Source organism: Salmo salar, chromosome ssa19 (assembly GCF_905237065.1).
Source record: "Salmo salar chromosome ssa19, Ssal_v3.1, whole genome shotgun sequence".
Taxonomy (NCBI): domain Eukaryota; kingdom Metazoa; phylum Chordata; class Actinopteri; order Salmoniformes; family Salmonidae; genus Salmo; species Salmo salar.
Window position 1 is genome coordinate 26,377,987 of NC_059460.1, and position 16,350 is coordinate 26,394,336.

Here is a 16,350-nt window from a genome sequence, read left to right on the forward strand (position 1 = left end):
CCCTCTGCCCTAAAATAAAACTTCAAAAGGACAACCTAATAATCGAGTTGTAAGCCTCTGCAAACTTCCTCTTTTAATTAATTACCTCTGAAAAGAGGCCGGGGCCCATGTTTCGCGGGTCCATAAAGACAGAACAACGTGATGGCACAATGGAGCTGAAAAAGCGCGGGGAAAGATTTACTTTTAATACACCTCTATCCTGTGTCACAGTTTGAAACCCCTCTGGTTTATGTCCCTCCTGGCAAACTTACATAAAAATGTGTCTGTTACTGTAGTTTACAGCCCTGTTTTTTGGGGGGGGGCAGGCTGCTAATTTGTTTCGTTTGGATTTCTTGTAATGAAGTCCAGGATGGCTAGGAAGTGGAACACACTGGCCTCTATCACTTTATGCTTTTGTACCCTTTCTTGCTACTGATCATCTATAAATTTGCTGAGAGGAAGCACTGCTTAATGTTGGCTACACATCCAGGTATATTTGTGTGTATTTGTGGAGAACAGAGGAAAGCACCCTGCCGAGTCACTCGTCAGACCGACCACAGGATGACCATTTAAAAGCTTGATTTAAGTTTTTATAATGTGATATTATCCCTCTCCCAATAAAAGTATTAGAGACCGAGTATTAGATTTCAGGGGTTTATGTGGCCATAATGTTACGCCACTGAAAAGTCCCTTTGACTGCGGAAATGAAGTGAATGATGAATTTAACTGGTAACGGTTTAAGTCAGGCTTTTCATGTGGCTCTGTTTACTTTTGACGAGGGCACTAAAGCTCTCCGAGTTGAATCGAGATTGAAATGTTCTATGCTTTTTTTTATTTTTATTAGCTCACTCAGATGTTCTGTTGTCCACATGATTAACAGTCTTTCAAATTGTCCAAATTGTGGATGAATCGGAATTACGGCCCAAATGTGGGTATGAACTAACTTTGTTCACCGGCATAAAATACCCCACAATAACCTTACTCTCTGACTTTCTTAGCTGAAAAAGATTCCTTACTAATGGTTGTAAAATGCTTTTAAAATCATTTGCGGAGAAGTGGCAGATTTTAAATGTCATCTTATCGTTGAGCGGTTTTGGCTCCTGGTCTTGTTCCAGAAACCCATTTATGCTGCAGACTGTGTGCCAGCCAGTCATCATCTCATGCTTATACAGAGATACTAGACTAGATCTACTTTGTGATGAACGCACCACCTTTTAGGGCTGGTTGATTTTAGGCCAGGGATGGGCAACTGGCCTATCCCTGGCCCGTGGATACATTCTTTGGGGACTCCGCCAGGGTCTGAATTACTGTTGAGTTAGAATAGTAGAATACACAAGGTGCCATTTTGAAATTTGGTTGTGCATCAGTAGTTTTTCTCTTGTTATGTCAGTCACTGACATTCACTCAATTAGCCCATGTCACCAAAATCTTTTTAGATAGATTGGTAAGTTAGTCTAGCCATCCATCTAAACGTATAGTATTCGTAGTCTAATTACCGACTGGGTGGCCCCAATTGATTTTGTTAGTCACTTTCACTCCGGTATCATATTAACAACTGCAAACATTTCTCTCCACCAGTCCACCCTATGGCAAAATTGTAGAATTGCAGGAAATTAGCTGTAAAATGGCTACATTTTCTCTCTGTCCCATGGCAAAATGTAGAATTGCTGCAAACTTGCTTTAAAACTGCTACTTTTTCTCTACGCCCCATGCCAAAATGTGGCGAATTACAGGAAATTAACTTGAATTCAAGTTTATTCTCTCCGTTGTCAAGAAAGGGGGCGTCTTGATGTGTACAAATTGTTTGTGGCCCCCACCCCCATCAAAGTTGCCCATCCCTGATTTAAGCTATAATTCAAACTAGGCTTTTTGTTTCTTGGATATTACATTTTTTGTGTGTGTTTTTGTTTTTATATATTAACTATCAATGATCTATTAATTATCTTTAACTATGAATTATTTTGGTTTTAGCGTATATAAGCATATCCCTCTGATGTGGAGGGTGAAGGCCCTGTTGTGTATTCACCACCAGTAGATGTCATGTTTATGATGATGGTCGGTCAGTATCTGTATGATGGACTACTGGCCTGAGTGGCCTAGGCCCTAGGGTCTCTCCTCTGCCTTGGCCTTGTAGCTATCCCAGTCCATCCAGACAACCTCATTTCGAAGGCTTCCAATAAAGGACTGTGGGCCTAAATCTGCATACATCCCCTTGGCATGAGAAGTCTCCCGTTCATATGGGATAGAAACATTACGTCAACAAAGCTGTTATAAAGTATAGAGTGGTGTGCCTTTTTTTTGTCTTCCAACCAATATTGAGTACTCTGTGGATCCTCTCCTTCACTAGGTTACGTTCCAAATAGCATCCTATTTCCCATAAAGTGCACTACTGTTTTTTTCTGGTCAAAATTTGTGCACTATATAGGGGACAGGGTGCCATTTGGGACACAGACTTAGTCTGACCCAGAAAGTGACCCAGCTATGGGCCAGCAGTTTTCATCTGTTGCTAAAAGAAGCTCCTCATCAATCTAGCGCCCTAGGCTAAACCCTTTAATGAAGAAAAGTGTGTGTGTTTATTGTGGAGGGGAAACGTCTGAGCTGAGTAAACCGCCTTGTGTTACTAAGATACTGTTCTTTGTTGGCGCTCCACAATGGAGCCTGGATGTTTATTTCAAATCTCCCTGCACATGTAGACATTTTTCCCAGGCCTTTGCTCTGGCAGGGGTGGCCGGAGAATATAAAGTGATGTTTACATACCTTCCTTTAAGGTCAGAATGTCTCACGAAAGCCCCTCTGTTACAATGTCCATCGCCATGGTAACATATTAGTTTGAGCTGAGAATTTCTTATTTCCCTCTCTGTCTTTCAAACGAATTGATCAGCTCCTAGAGGGACTGCGTTTACATTTTTTGGATGAAATTGTCTGTTTATTTTATAGCTTGTGTTGTCTTTTGGCGTATTAGACCTCTTTCTGTCATTTTGGAAAAAAATATAGTGCCTGAGATTCAAGTCCAATGTTAATAGTTTCAATAAAGTCTTATTCATTGGTTTGATCCTGGATTTTGGCACAAACATTTTTTTATTCAAGATTTAAAGCTGCAATGTGTAACTTTTTGGGCGACCCGACCAAATCCGCATAGAAATGTGAGTTATAGAGCTGTCTTTCTCATAGAAGACATGTCTAAGAAGCGGTAGATCTGTTCTTTGTGCGCTGATTCTATGCTTCCTGTTCTTACGTTTCGTTTTGAGTCTTAAGTTTGGTTTTGTACACCAACTTCAAACAGCTGAAAATGTAATATTTTTTTGTTATGGAAAATATATTTCACAGCGATTTCAGATGCTACAATGATTATCTACACAATGATTGCTTGTTTTGTCACATAAATTGAAGTTATGCGATATATTCTAATTGCAACCATGATATGGTGGTGCGATTTCTTTATATTGCACATTTTAAGGTAGCCCAACCGGCCGCCAGATAACACTAATATTCATTTTACTTAGTTTGTCATCTGCGTCCGACTTTAATGTATCCAGCCGGCTATACAGTGCCTTCAGAAAGTATTCACACACCTTGACTTATTCCACATTGTGTTATTACACAATGAGTTAAAAATAGATTATATTGCGTTTTATTTCATTATTCATTATTAATTAATTTATTTTTAAAAATGAAAAAAATAAACAGATTTTGAATATCCCTTTGAGCATGGTGAAGTTATTAATTACACTTTTGATGGTGTATCAATACATCTAGTCACTACAAAGATTCAGGTGTCCTTCCTAACTCGGTTGCAGGAGAGGAAGGAAACCGCTCAGGGATTTCACCATGAGGCCAATGGTGACTTTAAAACTGTTAGAGTTTAATGGCTGTGATAGGAGAAAACAACTGAGGATGGACTAACAACATTGTAGTTACTCCACAATACTAACCTAAATGACAGAGTGAAAGGAAGGAAGCCTGTACAGGCGACCGGCTCGTACATAAAACATCCTTATTTCAGGCTGCAACTTTGTCATCCTTAACTTCTTCGGGATCGATTTCCTGTCCACGGGACGGTGGAGCTAACGTAGGCTAATGCGTTTAGCATGAGGTTGTAAGTAACAAGAACATTTCCCATAGACATATCTGATATTGGCAGAAAGCTTAAATTCTTGTTAATCTAACTGCACTGTCTGATTTACAGTAGCTATTACAGTGAAAGAATACGATGTTATTGTTTGAGGAGAGCGCACAATTTTGGACAAAGATATTAATAAAACATTTGGGCAGTCTTGATGCAACATTTTGAATAGAAATGCAATGGTTCATTGGATCAGTCTAAAACTTTGCACGTACACTGCTGCCATCTAGTGGCCAAAATCTCAATTGCACCTGGGCTGGAATAGTACATTATGGCCTTTCTCTTGCATTTCAAAGATGATGGTACAAAAAATACAAAATAACGTTTTTTTTTCTTTGTATTATCTTTTACCAGATCTATTGTGTTCTATTCTCCTACATTCCTTTCCACAAACTTCAATGTGTTTACTTTCAAATGGTACCAAGAATATGCATATCCTTGCTTCAGGGCCTGAGCTACAGGCAGTTAGATTTGGGTATGTCATTTTAGGTGAAGATTTTTGAAAAAGGGGCGGATCCTTAACTCGATTTAATGGCCCACCGGCCTCCAAAAAAGGGAAAATATCCATAGTGTCTTAATGAAACACAATTTTCCACCACCATGCTAGAGTGGCCAATGCTACTTCCTGATCTTGCGCATCGCATTCAGCCAGGGGAAACAACCGACTGCTGCAACCTGATTGGCTGAACGCAGTGTGCGACATCCCAAAATGTTGATTTTATTAACACAGGTGACGGTCATTTCTTCTTTGAGGACTTATCAGCCTGACACGTCTTGGTAATGACAACAAGATGGAGTCCTTGTAGGGGGACCTCTATACCAGGCGGTGTCAGAGGAAGGCCCTAATAATTGTCAAAGGCTCCAGCCACCCTAGTCATAGACTTTTCTCTCTGCTACCGTACAGCAAGCGGTACCGGAGCGCCAAGTCTAGGTCCAAAAGGCTTCTTAACAGCTTCTACCCCTAAGCCATAAGACTCCTGAACAGGTAATCAAATGGCTACCCAGACTATTTGCGTTGTCCCCCCTCTTTTTACGCTGCTGCTACTCTGTTTATTATCTATCCATAGTCACTAATTCTACCTACATGTACATATTACCTCAACCAACCTGTGCCCCCGCATATTGACTCTGTACCGGTACCCCCTGTATATAGCCCCGCTTCTATTATTTACCTGCTGCTCTTTAATTATTTGTATTTTTTTACTTATTTAGTTTTTACTAAACACTTATTTTTCTTAACTGCATTGTTGGTTAAGGGTTTGTAAGTAAGCATTTCACTGTATGGTCTGTTGTATTCAGTGCGTGTGACTAATACATTTTTATTTGAATAAACTCGAGGAAAACATCAAAGGTAGCATACTGAAGCCTCTTCCTCCCTGTAAATCCCTTTGTTTTCTGACTCGCGTCTAATGTATTGGCCATGGGAGCTTGGGAGCGAATGGCTCAGGTTCATTTAAAGGCTTTACATTTAAAACCAAAAAATGGGAGTGCTTGTGAAGTATGAGTTTTACGGCTTTGTTTATTCCTCTCTCGTCGTACAAGACTGACGTGAATCGAATGATCGGGCTACGACGTGAAGCAAACGGTTTCCCACGTGCCCACTGCTGTGTCGTTGGGGCGAGTCTTTAGAAGTTTAGTTTGCGGCAGCTTTACAGTCCCCTCCAGACCAGCGACTCCCTCTCTGTTTTCTGTCTCTGACACGGCCGGGGCTGAAGGCCGGGACTGAAGGGTACGCTAATAAGGGCCCTTTGCATCTGGCGTCTCTTTAGCAAGCATAGGCAGAGAAGTGGACTGGCTGGGAGTGGTGGATTGGGGTCGGCCCCCTCCCTCCATCCCTCTGTCCCTCCATCCCACACGCTCCTGTCGGGGAGTGGAGCGATGGGCAGTGGGATGATCTCTGCCACTGTGCGCTGACCTGCTGCAGATTAATGGGGCTGGAGGGAAGGAAGGAAGCTCTCTTTCCCCCCCCCACCCGCCACAGAGACCCCATGTCTGGGTCTCTGTGGCGCTCAACCTCTCCCATGCATCCCTGCTATTCTTTATTCAATCTGTCACTATAGTCCCTATCCTCCTTCCTTATTCTATTCCTCTCCTGTCCCCCTCTCTCTGTCTCTCTGCAACTCTGCCCCACCCCTTCTTTACCTTCCTCTGTTTTCTCCCTCTCCTCACTCGTTTGCTCAGACCTAATTTTCTCCCTCTCGCTGTCCCATCTCATTTCCCATCACTCTCTCTCTCTCTTTCCCTCTCTCTTTCTCTGCCCTGGGGATGCGGAGGGAATAGCACACCATTGCACAATGACATTCAGCACTGATGAAACACTGCGTGTGTACCCCTTTTGGGCCCTGGTCAAAGTAGTGCACTATATAGGGTGCCATTGAGGATGCTGACACTGTCTAGCTATGCTTCCCCAAGGACACGCATGGGGATGCATGTATCCATTGTGCTGTACATTGCAGTATCCAGATATGTCGTTTCTGATCCTACAGAGTAAGAGGGTGGCATTGAGCCATTCAGTGTTGGTATTAGGGCAACCAGTGATTCAGTGTAGAGGTCTTCACAGGTCCAAAAAGTTGGATCCGAATGGAACTGACCTCTGGATTTCCTACAAGAACCCTAAACGGACCGGTAAAATAATAAAAAGAGAGACCAAAAAATATATCAGCTAAGTTTCCCTGTGGTTAATGTATAGGTTTAGTCATGCTATAAGTCAGCAACTTCCCCCTAACCTAAAAGCTATAGTCTTTATGCAGAGCCGTGGTCGGGTCCACTAGGGTATATCCACTGTAAGGTAGTTAGACCTCTAATTCAGTGTCCCCTGGGTTGCTGGGGGTTTGGAATGGAGCAGCACTGGGCAGAGTAGGCAGCTAGCCCCATGCTCGACAGCGGTGCGGTGTGAGGATCTGGGAAGCTGAATAGTGTGGTACACATTTAGAATGGCAAGAATAGAAACATTTGGCTTGGGCTGGCGCTCGGCTCTGGATTCCATGGCGCTCTCCCTTGCCTATTTTTAAACGAGTTTAACACGTTTTTGATGATTGTGGCGACTGTCTTCAGTGCTTACCATTCTAATGAAAAAACACATCTTCAGTACTTAAGAAAATAATTATGCTAATTTGTTATGAAAGAGCAACAAGGAGAATGCAGGGTATAAGTAATGGAATATGTTATGTGATACGTGATTCATTCAAAGCTTGCAATTCAGACCCTCTGCTTCCCAACACTTGGTCAACCTTTGTCTGACACTCCACTGAAATAATATTAGGGGAGGTGACAGGCATTGCCTTTGCCCTAAATGATCTGAATGGGTTATGATTTGAGCCTTATAAATGATTGAGAGGCCTGGCCTCGAGGGAATACACCTTCAGCATGGCATGGGCTGCTGGTTAAGGTGGACCGAGGCACCCGAGCGGAGCCGCCTCCTACAGCAGGCCATGCAAGGTTCTATCCATCCCGGAGCCTCCTTAAGAGTGTGTGTGTGGGACGTGACAGAAGTCCCTGAAAGCATTCCTCTCTCACCTCTTTCACCTCTGGGGACGAGATGCGTTCAGACATTCAACTGCTCTCCTCTTCTCCTCCACCATCTATCTATCTCTCCCCTTCCCTCCCTCTCTCCATCTCTCTCGGCATTGAGAGCTCCCTATTGGCCAGTTCAGCTCTGATGTGAGCCGCTAGACTGCAGCATCACAGTAGTTATGTACTCAGTCGGAGGAACTGAACACATTGGCGGATAGAGGTTTCAGTAAGCAGGTCAGGATAAAGGGCCTGTCATTTAAACCATTTTAGACCCGTGCACTATTTAGGGAATAGGCTGCCATTTGAGACGAAGACATATTCCCTCAGTATACCACATGAGATGCTTCTCTAGATAAGGGGTTTTATAAGGTCTACTGAGGGAATGTCTTTGTCTCAAATGGCACCCTATTCCCAAAATAGTGTACTTCTTTTTTGCCAGGGTCCATAGGGCTATATAGATATTAGGGTGCCATTTGGGACACAGACTACGTACAGTATATTCAAAACTCCTTTCCTCACTTTAGAGAATCAGTAGGCCTGCCTGCTGAGTTGTATCAGATCGTACCAGACATGGCCACAATGGGGCGCTCTAGACTACTCCCACTGCTGTGCTAGAAACTTCTACACGGGTCCCTTCTATCTAGCCTATATGTGGGGGGATACTTCAGTAATATGACAGTCTATGTGTCCCCCAAAGGGCTCCCTATATTGTGCACTGCTTTTGACATAGTGCACTATATAGGGAATACGGTGCCATTTTGGGACACGAGCTTAGATTCAACAGCTCCGCTGTCTGTGTGGAGAGACCGTGTGTTTGCAGAATGTGATTGATTATGAAAATGGTTGAGATAATGGTGTTTGAGATCATTGGTAAGCTAAGTGTTCAGTGTGTGAAATGTGGGCTCAATGTTGAGTTCAGAGTTTTAAAAAGCAGTTACATTACATGAGGATCACCTTCAAGGAGGATCACTGCACTATGTATTTATTTTATTGAACCTTTATTTAACTAGGCTAGTCAGTTAGGAACAAATTCTTACTTACAATTACGGCCTACTGGGGAACTGTGGGTTAACTGCTTTGTTCAGGGGCAGAACGACATATTTACTTTGTCAGCTCAGGGATTTGATCTAGCAACCTTTCAGTTACTGGCCAAAACAAATTCCACACACCAGTTAGCAGATCACCATTTACCTAGTAACAAATTGATCATAGATGCCCAATTTGGGGCTAACCCACAAGCCCTGTGTAAGTCATGCTTTGCAGCCTATTCCTATAGTGCCAGACAGTATCTCCTCTACAGTGTTGTAAAACAGAGGCTGTGTCCCAAATAGCACCCTATCCCCTTTAAAGTACACTACTTTTGACCAGACCCCTATAGGCCCTGGTCAAAAGTAGTGCACTAGATAAGGAATATGGTGCCATTTGGAAGGCAGCCGCTGTTTCGCGTTCGTGTAGAGCCTGTCCGCCTCCACTGGCGGCGCGGGGGGTAAATGGACTCTTGTGTGAACAGGTAGAGAAGACTTTATTAACCACTCAGCAGTCTGTGACCCGGAAAACCCAAATTACCACAACTCCTGTCTGCGCTGGGCCGCAGGGCCGTGGGCGCGTTAAGAGCCCCCTAATCGTCCCCAGATGTAATGGGAGGCCTGCTCTTAATCTACACACAGGAGCGAGGCTTCACTTCAACTTGTTTTTTTTATTTAACCGGACCCGGCTCTGAGTCTGGATAGGCCCCTTTTAATATACTGTTGTAGAAGGTGCTTTAACATGGTCTTCTCTGGGATCAGTTAAGTATGCGTGGGGCTGTAATATGGAACTGGGGATGCGTCCCAAACATAGCCTTCCCTATAGCCTTCCCTATAGCTCAGTTGGTAGAGCATGGTGTTTGCAACGCCAGGGTTGTGGGTTCGATTCCCACGGGGGGCCAGCACAGAAAAAAAAATGTATGAAATTGTATGAAATGTATGCATTCACTACTGTAAGTCGCTCTGGATAAGAGCGTCTGCTAAATGACTAAAATGTAAAATGTAAACAGCACCCTATTCCCTAAATGGTGCACTACTTTTGATCAGGCCCTTATGAGCCCTAGTCAAAAGTAGCGCACTACATAGGGAATATGGTGCCATTTGGGACATTACCTGAATGTAAAGCAATGGCGTTTTAAAAATAGAGTGCAGCATTCGTTTGGGTGATTTTATAGAGAAGGCACTGTAGTAGCTACATTGATATTTGAAGTAACGTAGTGAGGCTGCAGCAACACTGGTTGTGGGGAGACTGCCGTGTCTGCACGGTTTCACTCTATGAACCAAGATTGCATCCCAAATGGCACCCTATTCAATAGTGTACCGCTTTTGACCAGGGCCCATACCAGCTCAGTGGCCTTGTGGGCAGTGTCCGCCCTGAGATTGCAGGGTTGGGGGTTTGACCCCCAGTCAAGTCATACCACAGACTCTAAAAATGGGACCCAACGCCTCTCTGCTTGGCACTCAGCATTAAGGTTAAGGATTGGGGTACCAATCTGTCGAACGCTACAGAAACAGGAGATTGGCCTGTAGGGCAGGATGAGCCTTTCTTGCTCGTGCAAGGCTACCTACTTGTTTAACATAGGACTCTGGTCATGGGCTCTGGCCATTTAGAACTGGGCCCAAGTGATTCAACTGATGGGTCATTTTTTAGAATGAGCTTGTTTTGCTGACCCTTCCTTGCCTCACTCAATTCCTAGGCAGTGTGAATAGCCTTAGGAGAACTTGGCATAAATCACAGCTTTGTATGAATAAAAACAGTAACATGGCTGTTTTTGTTCATCACTTCTCTCTCTCCTCCATCTGTGTGTGTTTTCTCGCAGGGCATTAAGTCACGGGTTCTAGAGACCTTTGTGATGCTCTTCCTCCTCGGACTGCTCATCCTAGGAATAGTCTGGGTGGCGTCCGCGCTCATCGACAATGACGCAGCCAGTATGGAGTCACTCTATGGTAAGGCTATGGGGATTGTGTGTCACAAATGGCACACTATTTCCTATTTAGTGCACTACATTTGACCAGAGCTCTATGGGACTTGGTCAAAAGCAGTGGACTATATAGGAAATAAGGTGCCATTTGGGACACAACCTCTGTTTCTAGCTGCGTGGTTTGATGTACTGTACCAATCAAAAGTTTGGACACAGCTAATTATTCAAGGGTTTTTCTTTATTTTTACAATTTTCTACATTGTAGAATAATAGTGAAGACATCAAAACTATGAAATAACACATGGAATTATGTAGTAACCAAAAGTGTTAAACAAATCAAAATATATTTTATATTTGAGATTCTTCAAAGTAGCCAGCCTTTGCCTTGATGACAGCTTTGTACACTCTTGGCTTTCTCTTAACCAGCTTCATGAGGTAGTCACCTGGAATACATTCCAATTAACAGGTGTGCCTTGCTAAAAGTTAATTTGTGAAATTTCTTTCCTTCTTAATGTTGAAGTCAATCAGTTGTGTTGTAACAAGGTAGGGGTGATATACAGAAGATAGCCCTATTTGGTAAAATGACAAGAACAGCTCAAATAAGCATAGAAAAATGACAGTCCATCATTACTTTAAGACATGAAGGTCAGTCAATCTGGAAAATGACATGAACTTTCACCCAACCTCAACCCAAATGAGATGGTTTGGTATGAGTTGGACCGCAAAGTGAAGGAAAAGCAGCCAACAAGTGCTCAGCATATGTGGCACTCCTTCAAGACTGTTCGAAAAGCATTCCAGGTGAAGGTGGTTGAGAGAATGCCAAGAGTGTGCAAAGCTGTCATCACGGCAAACGGTGGCTACTTTGAAGAATCTAAAATATATTTTGATTTGTTTAACACTTTTTTTTGGTTAATACATGATTCCGTATGTGTTATTTCATACTGTTGACGTCTTCACTATTCTACAATGTAGAAAATAGTAAAAATAAAGAAAAACCCTTGAATGGGTAGGTGTGTCCGAACTTTTGAGACTTACTGTATTTGTTGACTAACATTTCATCTCTTTTACTTCAGATCTCTGGGAGTTCTACTTACCATACCTCTACTCCTGTATATCACTGATGGGGGGACTGCTCCTCCTGAGTGAGTATTGTTGTTGAATCAATAGGAGCATAATCAATGGAATATGTGCAAATTTAATATTATCTCAATTGATGATTGATGTGCGGCAAGTTCAGTAACACTTTTGATAGGGGCCTAAACTGTACAAGTGTACCAAGTTTCATGCTTTTATGAAAAAGTGTGTGGGGGGGGATTACATATGGCTTGGACTAGAAGGTCATTTCTGTAGTAATCCCTAGGTCCCTAATGTGCTGGAAGTGTTTTAGTTGTGTCTCACCACTTGTAACTTCTTCATCCCCAGTGTGTACTCCTGTGGGCCTGTCCAGAATGTTCACAGTCATGGGCCAGTTACTAGTCAAACCAACCGTGAGTACTAACTTCCATTCCATTCTCTACCTCAAACGCCTTCCTTGTTGTTTTATAAGCGCCAGATGCCAGCCAAATAGCTGGCATACTAACCCTCATATGACTGGCTACCTAATTGACTTTAACAAATTGCAGTACAGCAGATGCCACATTCAATTTTAAAGTGCACAAATGTTTTTGGGGGGGCATGCCCCTCCACTACCTGGCTTCTTTTTTTCATTACGCTGGCTACTTCAGATTTTTGGGAACATATGGCTACATGTATTTATGTGTACAGTAAATATTTTAGTGACTTTATATGTTTGACCGACATGGACTTCAGATTTCCTCTGTCATTTTTTATATTAAAATACGCAACTTGTGGACACGAGGACTACAAACATGTCACCAACTCATCCACCCATCTGTTACTCTTCGGCCCCACAACCCATTTTGTCCCCTCAGATCCTGGAGGACCTGGATGAGCAGATATACTGCGTTACTTTGCAAGAGGAAGCCCTTCAGAGGAGATTGAATGGTACGTTGTCAGTAGATCCACACCTAAAATTGCACCCTATTTAGTGCACTACCTTTGACCAGAGCTAGGGCTGTGAGGCAGCCAAATGACAACGTTCACTGTGATAACCGTTCGAATAGCGAAAACGACACACATTTTTAATTAAGAGACACATTTTCTCTTCTCAGCTCCTGACTACATGTGCTGCCATAGAAATGGAATGAATAGAAGTTCAGTGTTTCCCCTATATGCATTTAGAATGCGCACCACCGCTGCACACCCACAATATTTTTAAAATTAATTTTCCGGGTTGGAAAAATGCTTTCAGTGTAACCTTAAATGACTAAAACCATACTGAAAGTATGTAAAGCAGATACTTAAGCGTCCCACCTAGTCAACAGCCAGTGGAATCGCGTGGCGCGAAATACAAATATAACTTCAATTTCTCAAACATATGACTATTTTACACCATTTTAAAGATAAGACTCTCGTTAATCTAACCACATTGTCCGATTTCAAAAAGGCTTTACAGCGAAAGCAAAACATTAGATTATGTCAGGAGAGTACCATGTCACAAAAACCAAAACCACATCTAAATGCAGCACTAACCTTTGATCTTCATCAGATGACACTCCTAGGACATTATGTTATACAATACATGCATGTTTTGTTCAATCAAGTTCATATTTATATCAAAAACCAGCTTTTTACATTAGCATGTGTTCAGAACTAGCATACCCACTGCAAACTTCCGGTGAATTTACTAAATTACTCACGATTAACGTTAACAAAATACATAACAATTATTTTAAGAATTATAGATACAGAACTCCTTTATGCAATCGCGGTGTCAGATTTTAAAATAGCTTTTCGGCGAAAGCACATTTTGCAATATTCTGAGTACATAGCCCGGCCATCACGGCTAGCTAATTTGACACCCAAGTTTGGCCCTCACCAAACTCAGATTTAGTATAAGAAAAATTGGAATACCTTTGCTGTTCTTCGTCAGAATGCACTCCCAGGACTTCTACTTCAACAACAAATGTTGTTTTGGTTCCAAATAATCCATAGTTATATCCAAATACCGCCGTTTTGTTCATGCGTTCAGGTAACTATCCAAACGGTGATGCGCATTTCGTGACCAAAAAATTCTAAATATTCCATTACCGTACGTCGAAGCATGTCAAACGCTGTTTAAAATCAATTGTTATGCTATTTTTCTCGTAAAATAGCGATAATATTCCAACCGGGCGACGTTGTATTCATTCAAAGGCTGAATGAACGCGCATCTCCAGTGTCACTGTCCCCAGCCTGACCTGTAACAAACAGAGCTGCTGTACTTCGCCCAGAGACTGCAGACACCTCATTCCACTTTCTGGTGCCTTCTGAGAGCCAATGGAAGCCTTAGAAAATGTCACGTTACAGCAGAGATGCTGTATTTTCGATAGAGATGCAACAGAAGGATAACAAATTGTCAGACAGGGCACTTCCTGTATGGAATCTTCTCAGGTTTTGGCCTGCCATATGAGTTATGTTATACTCACAGACACCATTCAAACAGTTTAGAAACTTTAGAGTGTTTTCTATCCAAATCTACTAATTATATGCATATTCTCGTTTCTGTGCAAGAGTAGTAACCAGTTTAATTCGGGTACATTTTTTATCCGGCCGTGCAAATACTGCCCCCTAGCCCCAACAGGTTAACATTTTTATTTAACCTTTATTTAACTAGGCAAGTCAGGTAAGAACAAATTGTTATTTACCATGACGGCCTACTGGGGAACAGTGGGTTAACTGCCCTGTTCAGGGGCAGAACGACAGATTTTTGCCTTGTCAGCTCGGAGATTCGATTCAGCAACCTTTCGGTTACTGGCCAAACGCACTAACCACTAGTCTACCTGCCGCCTCTTTACCTATATATTTTTTATAATATAATCTTTGAGAACTACAAAACCTGATAAATGCAAGCTAGATAGTCAAGGAGAGGAAAAAAAATAAGAATTTAGGAGTGTTTTTGGCATGGCTGGATTACTGACGGGGCACGCAGGGCACATGCCCAGAAGACCCGATTGGGGTTCAAATGGGTTTTGTTATAATGTTTGAGCACAAGAACACAATGGCAATACACACCCATTACCACACTCCCAGCAGGGCCACCATCTATCCCTCTTTTTGATCCAGAAAAACCTTCTCTGTTGACTAAAACAAGCAGATGACAACAAAATTTGAAAAAGGTCGAGATTTCGCTGTGAGCCAATGGGGTAACCAAGGTAACCACAAGTTGTTTTCCTCACAGGCGGGCAGGGCCGAGATGTTCTATTTTTAATACCGACTGGGACTATGAGTTTAACTGTCAAATTGCCAGGGTTAGATGTTCCAAGCCTGTTCTATTCATTCTATTTCTATGGGTGCTACTGCTACAGGGTGGGGTGCATTGCCTAGGCAACCAAAGACTTGTTTGCTACAACGCCTTGTTTGTTTTAGCGAGGAGCAATAAAGTTTCATCACGTTGTTAAGAGTCCATGTTACCGCAGAAAGGGACTCAACCGTACGAATGCCCGGCCATCCTATCTTCAGTCAGCTGTTCCATGACCGTCTGTTATACGGTAATTGTGCCAGCCCTAACCAAAGCCCTATGGTAATGTACTATCGGCTATAGGGAATAGAGTGCTATTTCAGACACAGACCAGGAAATGTGTTGGCACATTACAGGGAGATGACTGCACAATAGCAGAGGTGCATAAAGATGGCGGCCCCCATGCACTTACCACAAATTCCTAGTTTTTGCTCAGATCGCCATATTGTACATTGTATTGTACATACGCTCTCCATTACTCTTTTTTTTTTGTATGGTCATTTGCAAAGCTTAACTTCAAGACGCCGTCAATTTGGCATTTATTGGCACATTGAACCATATCGCACGCTATAGTTTTAAAATCTCAGTGGATAGTGCTAAAACTGATGCCCTGTCGTCTTTATGCACGTTCGCCATTGGGTCATGATGGAGCGCTCCTGCACTGGAATCAATTAGCATTGACAAATCAGCCTCCCCGCTCCACCCCCCTTTTTCTCATTCTCATTTGCTCCCTTCTCTCTCTCTCGTGCCCTCTCTCCCTCTTCCCCCAACAACTCTCTATTTCCCTGTCCTCTCTCTTTCCCCCTCTTTTTCTCTCTCTCGCTCTCTTTTTCTCTTTCTTTCCCTCGCTCGCTTTCTTTCCCTCGCTCTCTCTTTCACTTTTTCTAAAGGACAAGCTGCAGCTGCCATTGTCAGAGACCGTAAATTACATTGGTGGAGAGTTTTAGAGTCAATTTAAGAACACGGCACACTGCCTTCCACTGGCACTACTGGCCAGGCGATTTCCTCATTTGATCTTTGGCCCCAGACTAGTAATGACAGGCCCCTCATTAGGAGGGAATTGAAATGGTCTTGGAGAATAGCTGTGTCTCAAATGGCACATAGGGCTCTGGTCAAAAACAGTGCACTGTGTAGGGAAAAGGGTGCCATTTGGGACGCAGAATGTATTTATTTCTGATGGTGTTGTAGTAGATGTTGGTGAAACATGTTCATAGACTACTACTACCTAGGCCAGGGATGGACAACTGGCGGCGGCCCTCCTTTTTTGTAGGACCGTGGATCAATTTCCAAAGACCCCAAAAAATTATAAAAAAATTGTCACTGTCGGGATCTCAACTTACTGTTGAATGTTAGAATAGTAGAATACACAAGGTGCCATTTCGAAATTTGGTTGTGCATCAGCCGTTTTTCTCTTGTTATGTCAGTCACTGACATTCACTCAATTAGCCT

At 42.7% G+C, this 16,350-nt stretch overlaps 1 protein-coding gene across 4 annotated transcripts in view; it reads left to right on the plus strand.

Annotated features, from left to right (window-relative positions):
• Nucleotides 1-16,350, plus strand: part of LOC106578611 (limb region 1 protein homolog) — a 70,515-nt gene that overhangs the window by 20,305 nt on the left and 33,860 nt on the right. For all 4 annotated transcript variants that reach the window (XM_014157607.2, XM_014157608.2, XM_045702167.1 and 1 more), the window contains 4 exons: nt 10,461-10,587; nt 11,636-11,704; nt 11,985-12,049; nt 12,494-12,566. In XM_014157607.2, coding sequence (XP_014013082.1) covers nt 10,461-10,587; nt 11,636-11,704; nt 11,985-12,049; nt 12,494-12,566 — 334 coding nt within the window. The remainder of the gene's footprint in view (nt 1-10,460; nt 10,588-11,635; nt 11,705-11,984; nt 12,050-12,493; nt 12,567-16,350) is intronic.